General features: G+C 50.7%; 1 protein-coding gene across 4 annotated transcripts in view; it reads left to right on the top strand.

Annotated features, from left to right (window-relative positions):
- Window positions 1–19,986, top strand: part of GRIK4 (glutamate ionotropic receptor kainate type subunit 4) — a 167,896-nt gene that overhangs the window by 88,252 nt on the left and 59,658 nt on the right. Inside the window, exon 1 of one of the 4 annotated variants that reach the window (XM_035346076.1) lies at window positions 19,527–19,977. The exons of the other annotated variants lie outside the window; for them this stretch is intronic. Within the exon in view, the coding sequence (XP_035201967.1) occupies window positions 19,749–19,977 (229 nt within the window). The 5' untranslated portion in view covers window positions 19,527–19,748. Of the gene's footprint in view, window positions 1–19,526; window positions 19,978–19,986 lie in introns of those variants that run through there. 4 annotated transcript variants of the gene reach the window in all.

Here is a 19,986-nt window from a genome sequence, read left to right as displayed (position 1 = left end):
TCCTGGGGGGCCCAGAGGGCTCAAAGGAAGAAAAAGGAGCCCAGAATGCAAATTCATAAGCTGAGGAAATTGATGAAAAAATTAGAGCCAAGAGAGCAGAAACTCTGGGCATTTTGTGATCAATCCGCATGTAATGGAGGCAGAAGAACGAGGAGAAAGCTGAGCTGGAAAACCTCCCTTCTCCTCCTCCTCCCCTGTCAGGGATCAGACCCAGGACTGCTCCATCAGCCCATAAAGCAGGCTTTTTAAAAATCATTGTGTGAATGTCATACACCCGCAGTAAACACAAGACTGTTAACGATAGCCATGCCTGGAGCCTGAGTTATCGTAATACCATTTGTCTCGGTTATTGCAAAATATAACCTGGTGCAGAGGTTTGCTGAAGGGATCGTAAAGTTGGTGTGAAAGGGCTGGAAACAAAACAGAAAAGAGTTTTATATAAAAAAATAACTAAATCAGCCCTGGCTGAGGAGGAGGGCACGCTGGAGGGACGCTGCATTTGTCAGGTCTGTGGCAATCCTGCCAATTTGCTCCTTCTCCGTGCTGCTGAAACAACCTGCCTTGGCCCTGGGAGGGCACGGTGCCCTCTGCCTTCCCAGGCTGAGCCAGATCCCTGCAGGCTTTGAGCCATTTGAGAGCAGAAATGCTCAGCGCTCAAATTTTTGAGCCGTTTGTGAGCAGAAGTGCTCAGGCAGACGATGCACGAGCAGCATCGTGCTTGTAAAGCGTGGGGGAAAGGGCAGGTTCTGCCCTTGCAGCGGCTGGGATGAGCCCTCCTGCTCATCCTGCGCCACGTGGATGCCTCCCAAAAGCAGGTCACCATCACCCTGGGCCACCACTCAGTGCTTGCAGGGTGCTGAGAGCGGGCTGGGGATGAGCAAGGAGTGGTTGGAGCAGCACAAGCCCTTGTGCCCTACCTCCAGTACCGACTGACGGACCTGGCCCATGTCCTCCATGCACCCTGCGAGCTGCCCGTGAGCCTCTGTAATTATTTATTTAGTATGTTGCTAATTATATTCATTTTTACACAACTCCAAAGCAAACGTTGAACTCTTGACTCCCACGTTTTAGGGCGGACCTGTCAGTGACTGGAATATTTTAAATAGGAAATAATTTCCTCTCGGAGCGTTCTCTTTGGAGGTGGTGAGCAGAAAGTTCCTGCCCAGGAATAGCCCCCAAATTAAATCTGTCTCATGGAGAACCAGGAGGTCTCCTCTCATCCCCCCAAATTTATTTATAGTTAATAAGACTGCTTGTTCTCTGGATCTACTCCAGGCTGAAGTCAGGCTATAGATTTTGCAGTACTTTGGAACGGGAAGCCCCAAATTAAATCAAATGTATTTATTTCGAGTATCTGTCTAGGCAGATTATCTGGTAGCAAAGATGAAAGAGGAGATGTCATGTACTTCTTTCTTTGTCTTTTTTTTTAAAAAAAAAAAGGTGATGCAGCTCATGTGCTAGCCTCAGACAGCTTTTTGTGTGATATATCGTGTATATATTACTTTTTATTCAGCCTGACGTGTATAAGCCGTGTATTCAGCCTTAGTTTGGTGAATCTTAATTTTCCTTTTCCCTGCACTAGGTCTTCTCTCCGACACAGCAGAGGGTGAGGCATGGACTGGTGGTGATGGCCTCTTGGAGAAAGCCTTCCCTTCCCCATCCTTCCAACCTTGTGCTGGGCTTTCCTCCAGCACCTTGTCCTCTGTGAGGCGGCTCAGCTCTCAGGGCTCCTTGGGAAAACCCTGGGCTTGAGTTCCCCACCCCGCTCACACCGCCTCCGCTTTCAGGATTCGTTTTCAGTGGAAGCCTGGATGGCTTCTGACAGCGAGAAACAGATTTCGGTGACATCGAGAGCAGCCGTGAGGGTAAGGGCAGCGTTATTAATTAATAGGTGCAGCTGGGCTGCTCGCCCCACCGGAGTCGTGGCGTGTACGTGAGCCTGAGAGCATCTCCCTGGGGACGTCCTGCGGGAAGGGGCAGCACCATGCCCGGCTGGGAGGGCAGCAGGGGTGGGGATCTGGCCCGGTGCTGTCCGTAACCTGTAAGGAAAAGTGTTTTCCTTTTGCCACTGTTGCGCTAATTGTGTTTGTCAATTGTAGACTCGCTCCAGAAATCAGTAAACAAAGAGGCTTTGTTTGCCTGCACTCGAGGAGCTGCATTCCTACAAAGCCTTCCCTTGTCCCTGCAGCAAATAGAGGTAATAACAAATCCATATTTCTGCTCGCCGTGTTTTCTGTTATCGGGATGTCTTCAGCGAGATAAAACAGGGAGCAAGAAACCTAACCAGTCTCTTTTTCCTTCTACCTGGGCGTGTGTGTGTGTGTTCTCGTGTTTTTAATTAACCTTATCAACTCGGCACTGCGAGCACCGCTTCGCCAGGTCCGCTGGCAGCTCGTGCAGGAGGCTGAGCCCCACCGGCTGTGCCTGCTGCCGATCTGGGGGGAGAATTTTCCATCTATCACCACCGGTCTGAGCACGAGCACTCAGCAGATGTAACCACAGAGGCATCAGGGACCACTTTGCTGTCCCTGCTGCCCCTCATGTCCCCCTCCCTGGGCTGTGGCAGCGATGTCTTTTGTTTCTGCCATCCACATAGGTCTGTCTCGCAGAGGCTCTCACCTGTCCCCGTGGGGAGTTAAAGCTGCGCCGAGGCTTTGCAGGACATGTGATTCTTTTTTTTCTTTTTTTTTTTTTTTTTTTTGTGTGTGTGTGCTTTAAGCAAGCAATATATATTCAAGACTAAAATTAAAGATACGCAGGAAATGAAATTGCTAGCGTTGCTTCTGCTTGGCAGGGAAACCATTTCCGTCCTGGCTAATAGAGGAAGGGTGCTGGTTGCTGGTCTCGGCTCCAGAAGCTCCGAGACGGGACCAGAGCAGCAGCAGCAGGAGCAGTAGCAGCAGCCTCAGGCACAGGAGAGGAGGAGGAAGGATGGCTGACCGAGGCCAGGGATGCTTTTGAAGGTGCTTGTACATCGGCTGCATCCAGGCTCAGCTCCATCCCCTGGGTTTCCCTGTCATCTGGCTCAGCTGGACGCGTGCCCAGCCCTGGATGGGGATCATCACCAGGAAAAGCACTGGGAGAAGAGACAGCGCCGTGGCTCTGGAAAATCTGTGCCAGAGCCGTGCACATCTCTGGCATCGTCTCCCCGGGCACGCAGAATGAAGAACATCAGGTTAAATAAGCTTTTTTGGAAAGGAAAAACCAAAGAGCGAACGAGCTCAGAAACTTAAAGGCAGGGATTCAACTTTCCCTTGCAGTTGGTTAATTTAATGTGAAATGAGAAGAGCAGGGTTGGGAGAAGTTGTGGCGTGGTTTCAGGGCTGGCTCTAAACAAAGCCCGGTGCAGTAGCCCGAGGGCTACATGGGCCGAGCGAGCTCGGTGAGGTCTCTATAAGAGCGGAAACCTGGCGGCTTTCTGGCCAGCTGCTGAAAGCACCTCAGGCTGTGGCTGCTGGATGAGAAAGAAAAGGCAAGGAAGGACCCAAAATACCTGCTGGCTGCAGCCGGGGGGCTGTTTCGGAGCCTGCCTCTGCTCGTTTCCCACATCATCATCCCTGGGTGCCCGCAGATGTGCTGACCTCCTGGGGTTCGGTACAGCCTGGGCAGTCCTGGGAGCATTGCTTGGTTGGGGCAAACCGTCAGACGGTGCTGGGAAGTGTACAGGAGCTCTGTGTTGTTTTTTCTTGAAAACTATGTTAATGCAACAATTTTAAGGAAGATAAAGAAAGGGGGCTGGAGGTGAGGAGAGGCACACATATAATTTCCAGTTGCTGCTCTCGTAGCTTTCTCAATGTGAACGTTTCCCCTCTGATGTCTGAAACGTGAGCCTGAATCCAGGCTTTCTCCGCTACCTCCCTGCTGACCTTGTCAGGAACACTAAATGCAAGCAAAGAAAAAAAAAAAAAAAAAAAAAAAAAGAACAATAAATTGCTTCATGTAACTCCAGACAGGAAAAGCCCTGCACTTTCCCTCCCGGGCAGCCCTTCCATCTGTTACCTCACCGTGCTGGCTCCGGGTTACCTCAGTAAGAAAACTTAATTGAAGCAGTGTCATGTCAGGAGAGAATGATGCTTCCATTTCCCAGGCTCACTTCTGTAACCTGTTTTGCTCTTAGCAGAACTATGCCGGGCTTCTCATCTTGTCAGACTTCTCCCATCTTCTTTCCAATAATGAGCTCCTTTGTAATATGTTTTATTCTCGCACGGGCAAAAGTGTTTGGTGCTGTGGCTTCCTTTGTTTTAATAGCTGCGTTGCAGTGCGCGAGGAACCGTGTGTGTTTAATACGTAGGTGCATAATGAGTGCTGCTGCTGACAGGTTGGACTCGCCTGAGTGTGCGGGAACAGAAGGATTATCCTCCTGCTCGTTCAGACAGGGAGATGACATAAGGAAACTAATAGGAGGTTTTTAAAGGTAGTTAGAGGCTTCACTGGCTCTGAGCATCCCCTTCCTGTCGTTACGATGCGAGGTAGGGAGCTGATGTGCCTTCAAAAGTTATGGCTGAGCCCGTCCTGTGCACGTTCTGCTCGCTTTATGGCTGGGGCTGGACCTCAGTCATTGTATTTAAGCACCTTTGTAGTGCAGGAAGCACAGTGAGATAATTTGGCTGCCCTAGGGGCACTGATGTGCTCGCTGCCTTTTCAGGTGCTGTGTTGCCTTGCATAGCTAGGGAGGAACGATACAGACATGGAGCACAGAGCTCGGTGTCTGTTTCCCGTCTCTTGCCTTTAAAAACCACTGCCCCAGGCAGCGTTTTGTGCAGGTGGGTTTCCCTCCCTGCACCCTTCCGAAGGAGAGCGCACTGAGGAACAGATCTGAGGCGGTAGTGACGTGAGGATGAAACCCACCTAGCTCCTCTGTGCTTGCAGGCTCATGATGAAGAGCAGAAAATGGGAAGGTTTGGGGCTCTGGCTTGGGCCAGGGCTCCCTCCATGCCTCACCCATCACATCCCGAGAGCCCCGTGGCACCCTCTGCAGCTGGAGCGCAGCGAGGGCTCGGAGCCCTTCGCACCACGCAGCCCGATCCAGCGCCTCCCTGGGGCACCCGTCTGTGCCGAGAGGCTTCTCCCACTGCTTTCCCATGAGAAGTCCTTGCACGTCCCTGTCCTCCCTTTTCGAAATCAATATTAGGAAGTGGCAGTGAGCGGGGGAGCTGTGTTTATCCCGCCGATGCCAGGCAGACAATGAACCTCGTCTCGCCCAGATGGCCCAGGCTCGCCTCCAAACAGACAAACGGGGCCGGCGCCTTTGAAACGGGCCCAAACGCGCGCAGTTACGGTGATGGGATGGCAATTACAGCGCCTCCAGTGACCATCTGCACACACAGACTGATTTTCTACTTGGATAGTAAAGCCTCTCCTATGTCTCCAATATTAGCTGTGTATGGGGATGCTAATTGATTTAATTGAAGCTCTGAATGTCGAGCCATGGGTCTTGCCAACCTTTTTAGTCTAGGTACGCGGTGGTTTTTAATATCTGGGGTGAGAAAGGTGGGGTAGGCACGCTTAATCTCCAGCTAGGTGCAGGAGGAAGGGATGTTCGAGGTCCTCAGGTCTGGGACATGCTGCAGGGGAGAGAGGAGATGGGGCTGCTGCCTCTGAGCTCCTGTAAGGGAAGGGATGGGATTTTGCTGCTCCTGGTAGCACTGGAGTCCCATTAGCCTGACAGTTGGTTGATTTTAAACTAAAGTCATAATTCCATGTTTTATTCATATTTACACACACACATGTGTTAACTTTATTTTGTATATGACCAAAATCTATGGCCAGGTGATTTACGTCTGCTGTGCTGCAGTAGCATCTCGTAGCTCTCGTCAGGAGCCAGGTACCAGCTCCTGTACAAATACCGGCACAAAACGAAACAGGCATTTAGGAGATGTAACGAGACCTCTCTGTGAAAAAAAACAAAAAACAAAAAAAAAAAAAAAAAAAAAAAACTATTTACTGGGCTTCTTTCCATGAGAAGTTTCAATATCTTTCGTGGTCTGAAACAAACCAGTTTGGGCCTAAAAGACATTGTCGGGGGTTTTCGTGCCAACAAAAGATTACTTGGGTCTGTCTCTTTGTTTTTATTCTTTATGTGACCTTTTTCTAGTAAAAAAAAAATAAAAAAAATGAATAAAACAAAGAGGAAACAACCTTGTGATAAAGTTACCCACCTAAAGAAATAGCAAAAAAAAAAAAAGAGATCTCATGCATAAGTGACATAGTCAGGACCAGTTGTATTGGGAGCCATTCCCAGAGGAGCGCAGGTTATTGCTTAGCACCGGTGATGTTAACGCGCTGGTCGTTAACATGCTTCATGGGGTTAAGGATGTGCAGTGGTGTAAGACGTGATGAGTGTTCCCCAGGGTGAGCGGTGTCTTTAGCACTTCACCTCCTCCCCTGTTGCTTTCTGCCACTCATCTTGAGGGAAATGTTTGGGATTTTTTTTTGTTTTCCCTGTGTTTTCTCCTGTTTGAAGTAGGAGAGCTGTAGTGGCATATGGCCTCTATTTCCTGTCCATTTTGCTCTGTCCAGACTCCTCATTAACTGCTTAATCGGGAACATAAGAAACCAGGCCAGGCATTTTTTGGGAGAGGCATGCTGAGTTTGGAGGTAGCCAGGCAACTCAGGGGAGGCAGCTGCAATGGCGAAACTTGGCCTGAAATCTTAAAAGTGCCGGATAGGAACTGATGGATGGGGCACATCTTGCTGGTGAGGTTTGGTGTGAGCAGGTCCACGAGGGCTCTAAGTAGGCACTGCAGCATCGGCTGTCCTTGGGAAGAGATGGGGGTACGGCAGCGGTTTGTAGGCAGCAGCTGATCAGAACCAGGACGACTGCTTAAATGGAAAAAAATGACCATCCACGGTGCTTCACAGGAGCCGAGCATCAACCCTCTGCACAACTTACTCCCATTAAGCCCTATCCGAAGGGTTACAGCAGCACACAGATGCCTTGTTGACCTCTCCACGCGGGGGTTAATCCAGCACGAAGCTACCAGGCACGGCAGGATGCCCCGCTGCTTCCACACCTAATAACCCTGCAGGCTGCTGAAAAGACCAGTAGGTACCTAATCGATGTATCTCCGACATCACGGGCTTGTAGGGTCAGAGAGCAGTCAGATGTTCCCCGGCATGCCAAATGCTCTCCATCACCACGGAAGGATGCTTCAAGGCTCCCTGGGGAGGTGGTTTGGAGAGGGCTGGCAACCTGCTGGGTTGGCAACCTGGCCCCGGCTGGGGCTTGCTCGTGTTTCTCCAGGGGGGGAGGTTCCTGCCAACTGCCTTGCCCAGGAGGCTTCAGAAATCATCTTCCCTGGTGCTGGTGCACGTGTTAATTGGACTTGACATATGCTAATGAAAACGAGGCTGTAGCTGAGAAAGGGTAGAAGGAATGTCATATCTCCTAGGAGGAAGAGAAACAGAAAAGTCCAAACGTCCAGAAGTTACACAAGGCAATTCAAGACATTAAGCTTTGCTATTTCTGGTGCCAGGGTTGATGGCTGCAGGGGAAAATTCCTAACTCGAAGGTGGGTAGCCTATAAAGGCTGTTTTCTTTTTATGTTGGCATCAGGGATCCTGCACTGTTGTGATGTTGCAGCTGGTGAACCCACACGGTGTATGGGGGCACTGAGTTGCCAAATATTCCTTGCAAATGGGGATGGGGAAGGGGAGATGGCTTTGTGGGAGCCGTGTCTTTACATACAGAGCTTGTAAGCAGGATGTCGCGTGATCTTCTGGATTCATGCCCATCTACCTCCCAGTCAATGCATAATTAGCCAGTGGCTGCTGCACGCAGGTGTTGTGCCCCAGGGCAGGACTGCTCCAGGGATGCAGGTCTTGGGATGGGGAAGATGCACGTTCAGTTCCCTCTTCCAGATGACAGGCAGGTCCTTTACACCCTCGGTGCTTTATAAGTGCATGAGTCCAATTTTGATAAACCCCCTGCAGAAATGAGTTCTTTGACGCAGGGATTTCACCCCCTTGGGGCAGGATTGCTGTGTAAATGCCACTGCTGAATTAGGCTGCAGCCGTTTTCCGCCTTTGCTCCCCCTGAAATGGGGCTGACAGCACTCCTCCCCTCCCCGCTGAGAAGTGGCGCGGGGGTTTGTGCCTCGAGTGCCGTGGGCAGGTTGGCGGGTGCACCCTCGGTTGACCTGTGACTGTGTAATGAAATGAACAGCCTTGTTTATCGGCATCGAATCAGCTGAAAGTGGCATCTGGCAATCACATTTGTAGCATGCTCAAAAGAGGACGCTGTGTGCCAGAGGCAGCATTTCCCCGCACTAAGAGCCTGCACAAGGACCCAGTGCCGCGGAGGTGACTGGCACCCTCGGATTAGTGCAGAACAACCTCTTAGCAAAGTCATCCTGTGATCCTTACCGCCCGGCTCCGGAGAGGACAGAGATCCTCCCATCACAGCTCCTTCAGACGTGTATTTCCTGATTGTGGGCTCTCATATTTTTCTTGTAATTACCAGCAAACTGCCTGAAAAAGAGCCGAAGTGCTTCTCCGTGCCTGGCAGGAGCACACCACCCACTGATGAGTCAGGGGAGGAAGAGCTCCCACCGCACGGCGGAGGATACTGGGGGAAAGGGATGGGAGAAAAGAGGGAAGAATAGCTGCCAGAGAGTTGTGGAATAAATGACATTTGTTTAAAGACACATTAGAAGATTAATGACGGGAGTTAAAGTATGAAAGCAACAGGGCCTAAGTGAGGTATTAATGGAACCCATTTTCTTTGCCATCTCCTGCAGGAACTCTTTGGAAGTACAGAGGGGAAAAATCACTTTACTGTAATAACTGTTATTTATATAAGAGAACAACACTGGATGGATCAAAATGCGAGGTTTCAAGGTAATAACTGGACCCTCACAATCATTGTTATCCATTTAAAAGGCAATTTCTGGGATAGCGAATAGATGGAGGGAACAGCTCCAATCCTGTGACTGATTGTAAACGAGGTTTATTTTATTATTATTGTTATTAGCCAGTTCCCAGTCTGGTAAGATTGTGCGAAGAAAAGGGGAAAAGCCTGGGAGAGCTGACGGGGCTGATAGTCATCCTTGGAGAATTTGCCGGGACCCCTTGATGGGCTCGGTGGTGACTTAGGGCCATGTCTTGGCTCCCCCCAGAGTCAGTGCCAGACGTCCCATCACAGCACCCTTGATTCACATCCCGTAAGGAGCAGGAAGCAGGCGGATGGCACGATCTCATAGTCCCTGGGAGCGGCCCCTTCTCTCCGCCTGTAATTCACTTGGGCAGTAAGTGGCTGCGGCGATGCCGCGGGCACGGCGTGAGTTACTGGTGCCAGCCGGGAGGAGGACAGTGCCCGTCCTCAGCGACCATCCATCCATCACCTATCTGCGTGCCCGTCACGTAACCAAGCCCCGAGCACTCCCAGCACAGCATCTGCCAGTGCCCTTTGGCAGGAGCAGCCTCGCACGCTGAATTCAGCCCCTGCGGTGTCACATCCATCGGTGGCACAAGAGGGCAAGAGCCCAGCCCTTTGCAGCATCGGGATGGATTCATGAACAATTCATGAGAACAGGCCGGGGGAAGCAGGGAAGGATGATGCTAATGTTCTCCATGTGGTCAGAATATAATGGTAATTAGACCAGCTCTGTTTTTTAATGGCCATGGGGTTTGGGAGGGGCTGTGACAGGTGAGCAGTAGCAAACTCCAGACCCTAAGCTGGCTTTTTGCTCTAGGTTGCTCCCTGAAGCACTCGAGGTGTGAAAACCTCCCAGGCTCTGGGATGAAACAGTAAAAAGAGGGAAGGAAAAGGTTCAGCCCTTTTTTCCTACCGAGTCTCACGGAGTGAAGTGTTTTGCCCTGGATTTCACAAGAACCAGGGCTTTTCCCTCTAACTCTGCGCGCTCCTTGTCAGCTGGAGCGTGGGGCTGGACTGTGATGCAGGAGGAAAGAGGGATGGTGAGGAGGGATTGATAGGGATGGGAGGCCTGGGTGTTGGGTGTGAGGCGGCGGTTTGCTGTCCTGGAGGAGGCCCTGGACACCTCTCACGTGGGCAGAGGATGACAAGGCAGCGCTGTTTCTGCAGGCAAGTCCTGCTGGCTGGGATAATGAGAACAAATCGGATCAGCAAGGGCAGTGCACGCAGCTCACTGTCTCAGAGATGTTCTCAGCGTTGCATTAAGGTGGCTTTTACAGATTTTGAGACCCGGGGGAACACGGTGCCACCTGCGGCTAGCAGCCCTAGCTGTCCAGGTGACAGCACCAAGAACAACCCCCAGTGGAGAAGCCCAGGCTGCCCACAGTGGGAGCCCCCACCCCGGCTTGTGCCCAGCCTTGACAGTATCGAGATGTCTGGCTAGATTCAGCTCCTCATTAAGGTGGTTGGACGTAGGAGGATTTAATGGTCTGAACCATGACTTTATTTAATTAATCAACATGAGTGTTGCATATTTCTAACATAAACCACAGCCTATGGATAACTCTGTTGTTTAATTAAGCTTATCACTGGGAACCTGATCCAGTTCCGTGCTGCATTAATGTAACTAATCCAGCTTCCTCTCGAAGAAGCATCATAATAAACTGCAGGGGATGTAATTCACTCTGCTCAACCCCTGCTTTACAAGACAAGTGTGGCTGGTGCTGGTGCAGCTCATTCGTGACCCAGCGTTGGTGCCAGTTCCTCTCTGCTCCCGCTTGAGCACGGTGCTGCTTCCACCACCTCGTACCCGAGCTGCTGGAGCCTGTGGGATCTTTTCCTATGGGTTTCTTCCATCACGTCCACTAAGAACTTTTGTGTCTGGTTTGATTTAGTCCGTGCAGCTGAGCTTTTTATTTATCTTTGCTTTTTATTTTCTTTCTCTCCACCCTTTCCAGTTTTACATATTTAAATCTTTTCTCTTCCACGTTGCACAGATGCAGGGGAATCTGTAATGAGCTCCCAAGCTGAAAGCAAAATCCATTTGCCTAAAAGTGGTTCTTTTCCTACAGAAACGAGGTACTAGAAACCTAGAGATACTTTGGGAAAAGTTTGAGTAATGTTTGAGGATATTGCGCTTACTTTCTGTTGTGCCAATGATTCTCCAGGCAGTCTTTGTCACCCTGCACAGGCACGCTCTCCAGAGGATGCGAAGACAAATTGCCTCAAGCAGGGATGTTATTGCGCATCACTTCAGGCACGAGAAACCCTTAGGTCTCTGTAGGTTCCTTGTCTTAAAAAGTAATCTAGCAACAAAGCGGAGCTGCTTTTTTTTTCCAAATGAGAGCACCCACATGAGAACGTAATGTACTGTAACTGATGCGCGTTACCTGCAGATCTCAATTCATTTCAGCTTCCCTGCGAATCCACGCGTTTCTTGACCTCTTCCGAAGGGGCACAGCAGTGTTTCTTTGCTTTATGGAGGTACCCCGAGGAGAAATATTCAAGGAAGTTGTGTTAGAGATGGTACAGCTTGCAGGAGGTGTCAGAAAGGCGAAAGATGGGCTTCTGGAAAGCTCGGTGGGGGGACTGTGCCTTTTCTGCTCTAAGTCTGAGAAGAGACCGCTTGGTGTTGAGCACTGCTGCCCTGCAGTCGTGTGTTCAGCTGCAGCGTGGATTCAGCATTCGGGAAGTGGGCACAGGCAGTGCTTTGGGGTTGGACTGGAGCCACACAAGCAAAGAAAGAAAAAGCCGTTTTCCATTACCACATCATCATTTTCGTATCAATCAGGTATACAAGCTGGGTGTAGGTGAACTAGCATTTTGTTAGTACAAGGGATGCAAAGGGAGGGAAAACCGTGTCAGAATCCGGGGAAAAGAGAATTCCTGTCTTGTTCTCCCATCCAGAAGCTGAAAGTCAGGGGAAAAAATGCCGTGAGCAGAGCACGCCAGAGAGGAAAGGCAGGAAGACATTAAAGTAACCTATTAAATCACTGAGGGCTGAGTGGCAAAAAATAAATAAATAGAGGCTGTGTAGATTGATGGAAATTGGATCTGAAGGGCTTCCACATCTGGTGTGGCAGCTCTTTAGCATCTCATTTTGGTGTGACTCAGCAGGAAAAGTTTTTTTTTTTTTTTTTTTTTTTTTTTTCTGACAGTAAAACAAAGAGACGAAAACAATCCTAAAGGGCTCGGGTGTCATTGTTTGGTAATTGGATCAAGCTCTTCCATGTCGCTTAATACATCTGGGCCATCTGCAGCCGGGGCGAGGTTCCCAATGTCACCTTTTCCCACCCTTGCCCTTCTTGTACTCAGCTTCTCTGCGGCCACCTCCTCCTCCCAGGCCACGCTCTTCTCTTGCAGCTCTGTGCGCCGACAGCTGGGCAGCGTGGGGACAAGGAGGTGCTGGCAGGTAGGACGTGGTGCTCCCCATGGGGCAGTGACCCAAATGGCCAACTTGTACTTGTTAGGGCCAAATTGTGACCTGGTTTAGGGGCTGTGAATTGTCCTCCGTGCCTCCTGACTCTGTCAGCTGCTGGTAAAGGCTCCATGTGTAGTTTGAGCCTTCCGTCCATCCATGCCCAGCCAAGTAGCACTGACCCTGGACTTTATTTATCATCTTCAGACACGTATCTGTCAGTGTGCTGCCTCTCCTGGAGCTTCCAGTCTCCCCGAAGCTCAGCTAACAGCTCTCACTTGGCTTTTGCGATGCACCTGGGTGCCTGGGGCTTGAAGCAGAAACGTCAAGTTTCGGTGGCACCACACAAAAAGGCTGAGGTGCTAGAGAAGGGTTTCTGAAGTCTTTTGGCATTTTAACTCTGATTGTTTGCCATGTGGTCTTACAAAACCTTGGGGAGACACTTTATCTCATCGCACCTCTGTTCTTCATCCATCACAAGCGACTGAAAGCCATTCCGCCTGTCATTTGTCTGTCTCCCGTCTCTAAAGGCGCTGTCATATTTGGGATCTGCATCCAGCATGGCAGGTCCTTGTCCTTGGGTGTATCTGATAGAGATTTGTAATAATAGCGAGGGCTAATGATTTGTAACAAGCAGAAATGGTGCAAAATATCTATGAGCTCTCCTTACCGGTGAGAGCAGAACCCCAGATCTCTTAGTGCAATTTTTTTTTCCTCTTCTCACCTTGACTTTGGGGACACATCCAAGGCTGTTTGCTGTCTGTGTGTGTGCGATTAATCAGCTGGCTGGGGGGAGCCTGGAAGTGTGGCCTGGTACTTCTCTGTTCCATCACTTGGTCTGAGCTGTGCCTCCTCTGCAGTGCGCTCGTGTTTGCCAACCTGGGAAAAATCTGCAAGTGGTGCCAAAACCCTAGCTAGCATCCTTGAAAGGAGCGAGATGCAGAAAGAAGAGCAAATGCGCTCCTAAATGCAAAGCCACCAGGAAGGGTTAAGGGAAAAACGGTCACAAAAGGCCTTTTCCAAACCTTACCTATATAAATGAAACTCCACTGGCCCTGAATTCCTCTCCTCCCGATGCGTGCTGGAGATTCAAGGAATGGCTCCACCTGCAAGAGGAGCCAAGTGCCCGCTTGGGCAGCGTTGCTCTCGGCACATCCTTGTCAATCCGTAAATCCCAGAGCGTTGCAGAGAGCCGTGTGAGCAGCCTTGGCTGCCACTGAAATACGGCCACCCGTGGGGACAGAGCCCCGGGCTGCTGTGATGATCTGTCTTGTAGGTACAGAACATGCTTTATTGTGTGTATGTGACTGGGAAAGCGTGCTGCATGGTCTGGGGCTCTGCAGCCACTTCCCAGCCTCCAGAGCCCCACGGCTGCGTTGTGCATCGCCACCTCTCCGATCTCTGATTATAGCTATAAATCCTGGTGGACTTTCCCCATTTGTTTGTTGGCATTTATTCTTTTTTAAGCTTAGAATTTTCTGCATTGTTTCTTCCTTCGTTATTCTTTTTTTTTTGTTTGCCTGGCAGTGGCACTTGGGGGTTGTGTGGTTATTTTTCTTGTATTCATGCTCTCTCCTGACTTAATTAAGATCTTGCTTCTGCACTGGGCTCGCCAAATTTGCTGGCCCCACCAGGTCTTCCCACTGCTCTCTTCCTAAAAACCACAGCTGCTGCTGGTCACCTGGGACCAAGAAAATGGGCAGAAAATCTTCCTTGTGAAACTCAACTCAGCATGACGTTACTGAAGCGAGACACAGGCAGGGAACCCATGTTCACCACTTCAGTGGATTTAGGCTGCTTTCCTAAGAAGACAAGATTTAGGCACTAATTCTGACTGCGTGTGGATACGGGTAAGTGTCCAGCCAGGAGCTGGAGTTCTGTGGCAAATTGTAATCAAGTTTCACAGGTAGCTGGGAGGAGGAGAGCCCCGATACGAACACCTCCTGCCGTGAGCAAGGTGGCAGGGCACCACAACGGTACGTGCACCCAGGCTGTGATGGTCTCAGGGATGGAACTGCCCGGTCCTTGCTGGGAGATTTGGGGCCTGTGTTTCCTTCCACGTGCAATTTCTGTGTCTGGGCTCTTGGGATGCCTGCGGAGAGTGGTGTCCCACCATGCCTTCCCGTTGCTCCATTTTTATCGTGAGACTGTCACCTCCTTCCCTTTTCGACTCACACGAGGCGGACAGCCCTTCTTGTTCCTTCCTCCAGCCTGTCCCCCCGAGGCCTCCAGCATCCCTCCTTCCAGAGCCCTCACCGGGTCTTCCCTGCCTCAGCCTGACCCTACGCCTCAGGGAGGTTAAGGCAGTCATCTCTCCTCACTGCTTTTTCTCCTCATTTTTGGGAAGTCCCTCAAGAGGTTTCGCAGGGGATTACATGTGACTTACCTGGTTGGAAAGGCGTTATTTGAATCTGCAGCTTGGGATTTATCAGCATCAGTCTGTGGTAGCGGAAACCCCCAGCAGTTTGCTGGCTGGCTGTGGAGGAGCTGGGTTTGCTGTCCTGCTTCTGCACGAGAGGAAAGATCCAGGTCTGGACGTGGCATTTCCATGTCCGACCCCTTCCTCATCCCTTTGCTTGCTTCTGCTCCTGTCTCCAAGCTCAGGTGCTTCGCTGGCTGCCTCCTGGTGAGCTTTGTATATGAAAAAAGCAGGTGGTCACTGGGGAAGAGCAGGACCTTGTCTCCTCAGTGGGTTTTCCTCCTTGCACATGAGCAAAGGAGTGAGAGGAAGCGATGAGACCTATCTTGCAGATGATTTTTCCTTGCCAGAGGACTCGGCAGAGCTTTTACCTGCCCAAACCAACGTGGCCGTGGGGTCCCCCGCTCTGCAGAGAGAGCTCAAGGAGGGAAGCAGCACTGCCTGGCTCCCTGGAAACTCCCCCTCCAAGAGACCGCCGTTCTGCTTTTATGTACACAAAGCAATTATTAAAGAAGAGAAAAGGGAGGCTGCATTTCAAGCAGCAGAAACTAAAGCCCTGAGCTGTTTTTATCACGTCTCCCCTTCCCTGTCTCTCCTGAATTCGCTCTCTTTGGATAGCAGAAAGGAGAGGGAAGCTCCATTTAAATGCAGATTTCAAATGTTGGCCAAGAGCAATAAATAGCCCTGCGCTGCGCTGATCAGACAAACATTACCCAGTCTCTTTGTCTGTGAAGGAGAGAGTTTATGTTTTCAGATTTTCTTTTTCCTTGACGAGATCTTCTTTCCTCTCCGAGCGATAGCATATTGACAACTTTTTATTTTAATTTTAAGCAGCACTTCAGAGATTAGAATGGCAACACAATCCCACCTGTTTCTCCACTGGAGCTATACTTGGCAGCCCCGTAATGAGGAAGTCTGCAAATTCCCCATCATTTGCTATACTGACAGCCTGAGGGGCTGATGCTGTATGCAGCAGAGGGGAAGCCTGCACAACAAGGCGGTCCTGCACCCGTCTTTAGCCTCTTGTCCCCCCTAAATGAGTCCGGGACCTCTTGTTGGTTGAGTTAATTTGGTGTTAATGAGGTTAGGAACAGGCGCAGGGGGGCTGGGGTGGTGATGGTAGAGCCAAGGGGTTGGGGAGCAGCAGGCAGAGGGGCAGGAGGAGGAAGAGGAGGAATGCCCAGGACATCTCCTGGGGCTGGTGAGTCCCAGCAGGACGTGAGCTTTGGAGGGTGTTACGGCTTTCTGCTGTGTCTTGGTTCCTGGATTCGGGACCAGGATCAGCTCCTGTGGGAGGTGTTGGCTCTTCTAAGTGTTGAGATCTGGTGGAGCTGTGGTGACGATTCTTGACCGTTCATCACGGGAGCACAGCAGGTTTGAGGACTGTGCTTACAGTATAATCAGAAGAGGTTGGAGGTGGGATCTTAACTTGTCAAAAGAGAAACTGGAGAAATAGCGTGGGGGGCTTTACATCTCCCTAACTCAGAGGGACAGGTTAGGACGGTGAAATGCTATCTCTGCTCAGCCAGGCCTTTGCTAAACCTCCGTCTCCAAGCCACCAGCACAGAGATGGCATTTGTGTTCCTGAGCTTGGCGTTACATCTCAGCGGCATGGAGAGCCTCTGAGGAAATCCAACAGCGCTTAATAAAGTTAACGGGGAAGGTCAGCTGCACGCTGCTTGTCGTAGCAGTGTACAAACCTCCCCGTAGCATCCGTTCCCTGTTATTACTATAAAAACGCTGCTTCATTAGATGTCGCTCAGGCCATGAATTAAGCAGTGATACACACTAAAACTTGAATTGTGCCGGGCTTGTAGGCGTGCGCGTGCCATGAGACTGGTGGCTGGCACCCTGGGGAGCCACGGGGCTTAGGGGAACGGAAAAACAAAGGGTTTCTGCTCTTTTAGTGCTGCTTGAAACCCAGCTGAGGGTGGAAAGGACTGAGTTTGGGTGTCTGTGAACCGGCTGGTGCGTTTAATAGGCATTCTGCCTAAGGGGAGTGAAAGTGCTGCAGCCAAATGTCAGCTCCCAGGGGCACGTAAGGGCAGCCACGTGTGCCCATGCCGTGGGTCGGGGCTTCTTGAATTTAAGGAGGTCACAGCTGGGGCCTGCCTAAAACCTGTCTGGGCAAAGCTCTTGTGTCGCTGTGGCCCCGAGGGCTGGGGGATACTGGAAGGGAGCGTGATGGATGTAGGAGAGAAAAGGGATGGGTGCTGCGGTTCCCAGAGGCACCGTCGTGCCACCTTGCATGTCTCTGGTACCAGCGATGCCTCTCTTCTGGTTCTGACTATTGAATCACCAACTCAGAGTGTTTAATTTGAAATCTGGGCTCGATGGAAGCCTCAAATTAAGAAGTCCCTTGTTGCTCGAATCCTGAGTGACTGTAAGCCAGCTGTTTCCAGTGCACATCCAAAGCAATAAACTCTTCAGGCTTCTGGCCTCTGGGATTTGTGGGCTTTGTCTTAGATGTAAGGAAAACCCGGGCGTATTGACTAAAATAAGAATTATTACTCTAACAAGGAGTTTTATCCATCATGATGGGAATATCCCGTGGGAAAAGATGTTGCCAGCCAGCTCCTCCTGAGAAAAGCTCAGCACCTCCGGTCCTTGCTGGCTCCACTTGCAGTTGAGTCTCAGCCCCCGTGAGATCCTCTGCAGCCCGAATCGAGCACCGCCAGCCCCGGCGCTCTCGGCTCCTTCTGAAATATTTTCCCCATAATTCGTGGCGAAGGCAGTCGAGATTGGAGACGTTTATTATGACGGGGAAGGGAGAAGTGATTTTTGAGGCCAACAAAGTTCAAAGACTTTGCTGTAAGTTTTCAGGATTAAAGATTTACTTGATGCGGCTTCCCATTTTTAATAGACAGGAATAGATGAAAGGGAATTCATATAAAGATTTTCGTTCATACTTAATGATGCCACTATTAGATGAGCTTTGGCACTGCATCCCAAGACATGAAGTTTTAAAACCAACCTTTTTTAAACATTAAATGACCTTTTCCATCCGCTCGCTATAATACATAAAGATTAGCTCGGGCTCATTACCCAGTCCGTCCTGGGGACTGGTTTAATATGTGGTTAAAACTAACTAGTCCCCCAGAATTCAAGCAAACAAATTTTGTGGGGATCCTACAAATTTGGGGGGGGGGTTCTTCTGCAGGAAGATCGGACACGGTGCTGCAGTTTGCTTGGTGGCTGGTCCCCGCGTGCCACCCCCACCTCCATCGTGGCATTTGGGCCGTCTGGCTGCATCCTGCGGTGTGCAGAGAAGAGGGTTTGAGCCCAAGGTGGGCTGCAGAGCTCAGTTTCAATCAGAACTGAGCAGGGAATTTATGCATTTTTTACCAGCCACAGGGAGGTTTTCAGGATTTCCAAAAATAACAATGAAAAAAAAAAAAAAAAAGAGCCATCATCCAGAATAGAGACGTACTATCACTGTGCAAACATGTGCTTGGCTGACCCGAGGAAATTATTAGAACCACTTCAGCTTCAAGTCTTTAATTTTTAAAATGTGTTTGACTATATAGTGGTATAAAAGCAAAGTCAACTTTGTTTGGAAAATGACAATTGAATAACATACTTGGAAACGCTGTCCAGCTTAGTGATTGTTGAAGCCCTAAATTGCAGAATAATGAGTGTAGGATGCTGACGCACGCTCCCCCCGTGGATCTCTAATTCTGCTCTGTCAGCACCTGGGAGGCAGGAGGCATTTTGTGATGTTCATCTGACTGAGTGCAGTGCTCTACCCTTTCCTGGAAGCAGGGCCAAAGAGAGAAGTGCACAGACACCAAATGGCTTTGTAGCTGAGAAATGGGGGCGGTTCAGGGCCGCCTTTGCCTGCTGCTGCTTTCCCAGAGAAGGGGGGGGACCTGAGCAAGCTGCTTGGTGGGCCCCTTCCTCTCCCGGCTTCTTTGTAATTAAGAGCGGTCACCAGCCGTATCGACATCTGACAAAACCTGTGATCCGTGCTCTTGGCCTCGGAGGAAAAGCACAACCTTTTTCCTTGCCTAATGAGACTGAGATTAACGGCCCGAGCCTGCAGATAACGCTGGTGGGTGCGTGCTCGCCGAGCAGGGAAGCTGGTGGTGCCTGGGGAACCAGCAACGTTCGCCAAGACATCTGTGCATCTCTTCCGAGAAGTACTGCTGCGTCTCTCCTCGTCAGTCCTGAGTTCAGCCACGTTCCTATAAAACTTGGGAAGAGCAGGAAGAGGAGTTCCCGTGTGGGTATTCATTTTTGGTGGGATGCAAAGTAAATCGGGTTAACGGGGGCCACCTCTGCCTCACCGGCGGGGTTGGTGCCCAGTTACCTTCCATGAGGTTTCTTTTCTGATTCACAAATGTTGCAGGAAGGTGAATTTTTGGCCTGTCCCTTAAATTATATGGAAAACAGGACTGTTGGCCATCATTTCTAGAGTCCAGGTACACGTCTGCCCCCATGAAGCAGACAGCTCTGTTACGGATGGCTGTGCTACGATCCCACCTGCATTTTCTAACAAGCTGTGTGCGCTCCCAAGTTTGAAAATGCAAAACTGGGTAAGTAAAGAGGCAGAAAAGGGATAAAAACCAGCACAATGATGCATTTCAAAGCTCTAAGAAGGCGCCCAGCTGCTGCAGTGAGCTCCACGGTTCCCTGCCACAGCCCAGCGGAGCCCCACTAATCTGCACGTGCAGGGCCTGCCCCAGCCCAGGCAGCTCTTCTGAACAGCGTGGCTCCCTCTGGAGTGGCTTCAGAAAGGGAAGACAAGCGTTGGCGCCTTTCTGATATACCCAACAAAACCCTTGGGCTGGGGGGGGCAGCAGAAGCTGCGCCAGCTCGATGAAAAGCTGTGATTAACGCTCGGCTCCGGCTGCTTTTTGCCTTCCGTCAAGAAAATAAAAATACTACCCCATGCAATCTCCCTCTGCCTGACACAGATTTGAGTGGGTGGGCCCAGGAGCTGGGTTCAAGAGTCAAGTGCTTTCTGTTTGAAAAATATTTGTCCCTCCCCACCCACGGCTGCCCACGTGCTTCCCGAAATATTCCAGCGATCAGCACTGATGGGCTGCTCTCAGCACAGCACCGACGCTTTTTGTATGAACAAACCGGGGCTGTTTGGGGACGTTATTTCATTATTGGTGTGTCGGGATGTGGGGCAGTGTCCCGGTCGGTGCTCCCGGGGGCGGCACAGCCGGGGTATCGCTGCAGGAGCATCCGGAGCGTGCGGGTGCCGCAGGTGCCGGCACCACCTGGAGCTGAGCAGCGTGGGCAGCCGCAGCGTGCCGGCAGGTAACGCGG

Source organism: Oxyura jamaicensis, chromosome 24 (genome assembly GCF_011077185.1).
Source record: "Oxyura jamaicensis isolate SHBP4307 breed ruddy duck chromosome 24, BPBGC_Ojam_1.0, whole genome shotgun sequence".
NCBI lineage: Eukaryota > Metazoa > Chordata > Aves > Anseriformes > Anatidae > Oxyura > Oxyura jamaicensis.
This window is presented reverse-complemented; position numbering and strand designations above follow the sequence as displayed.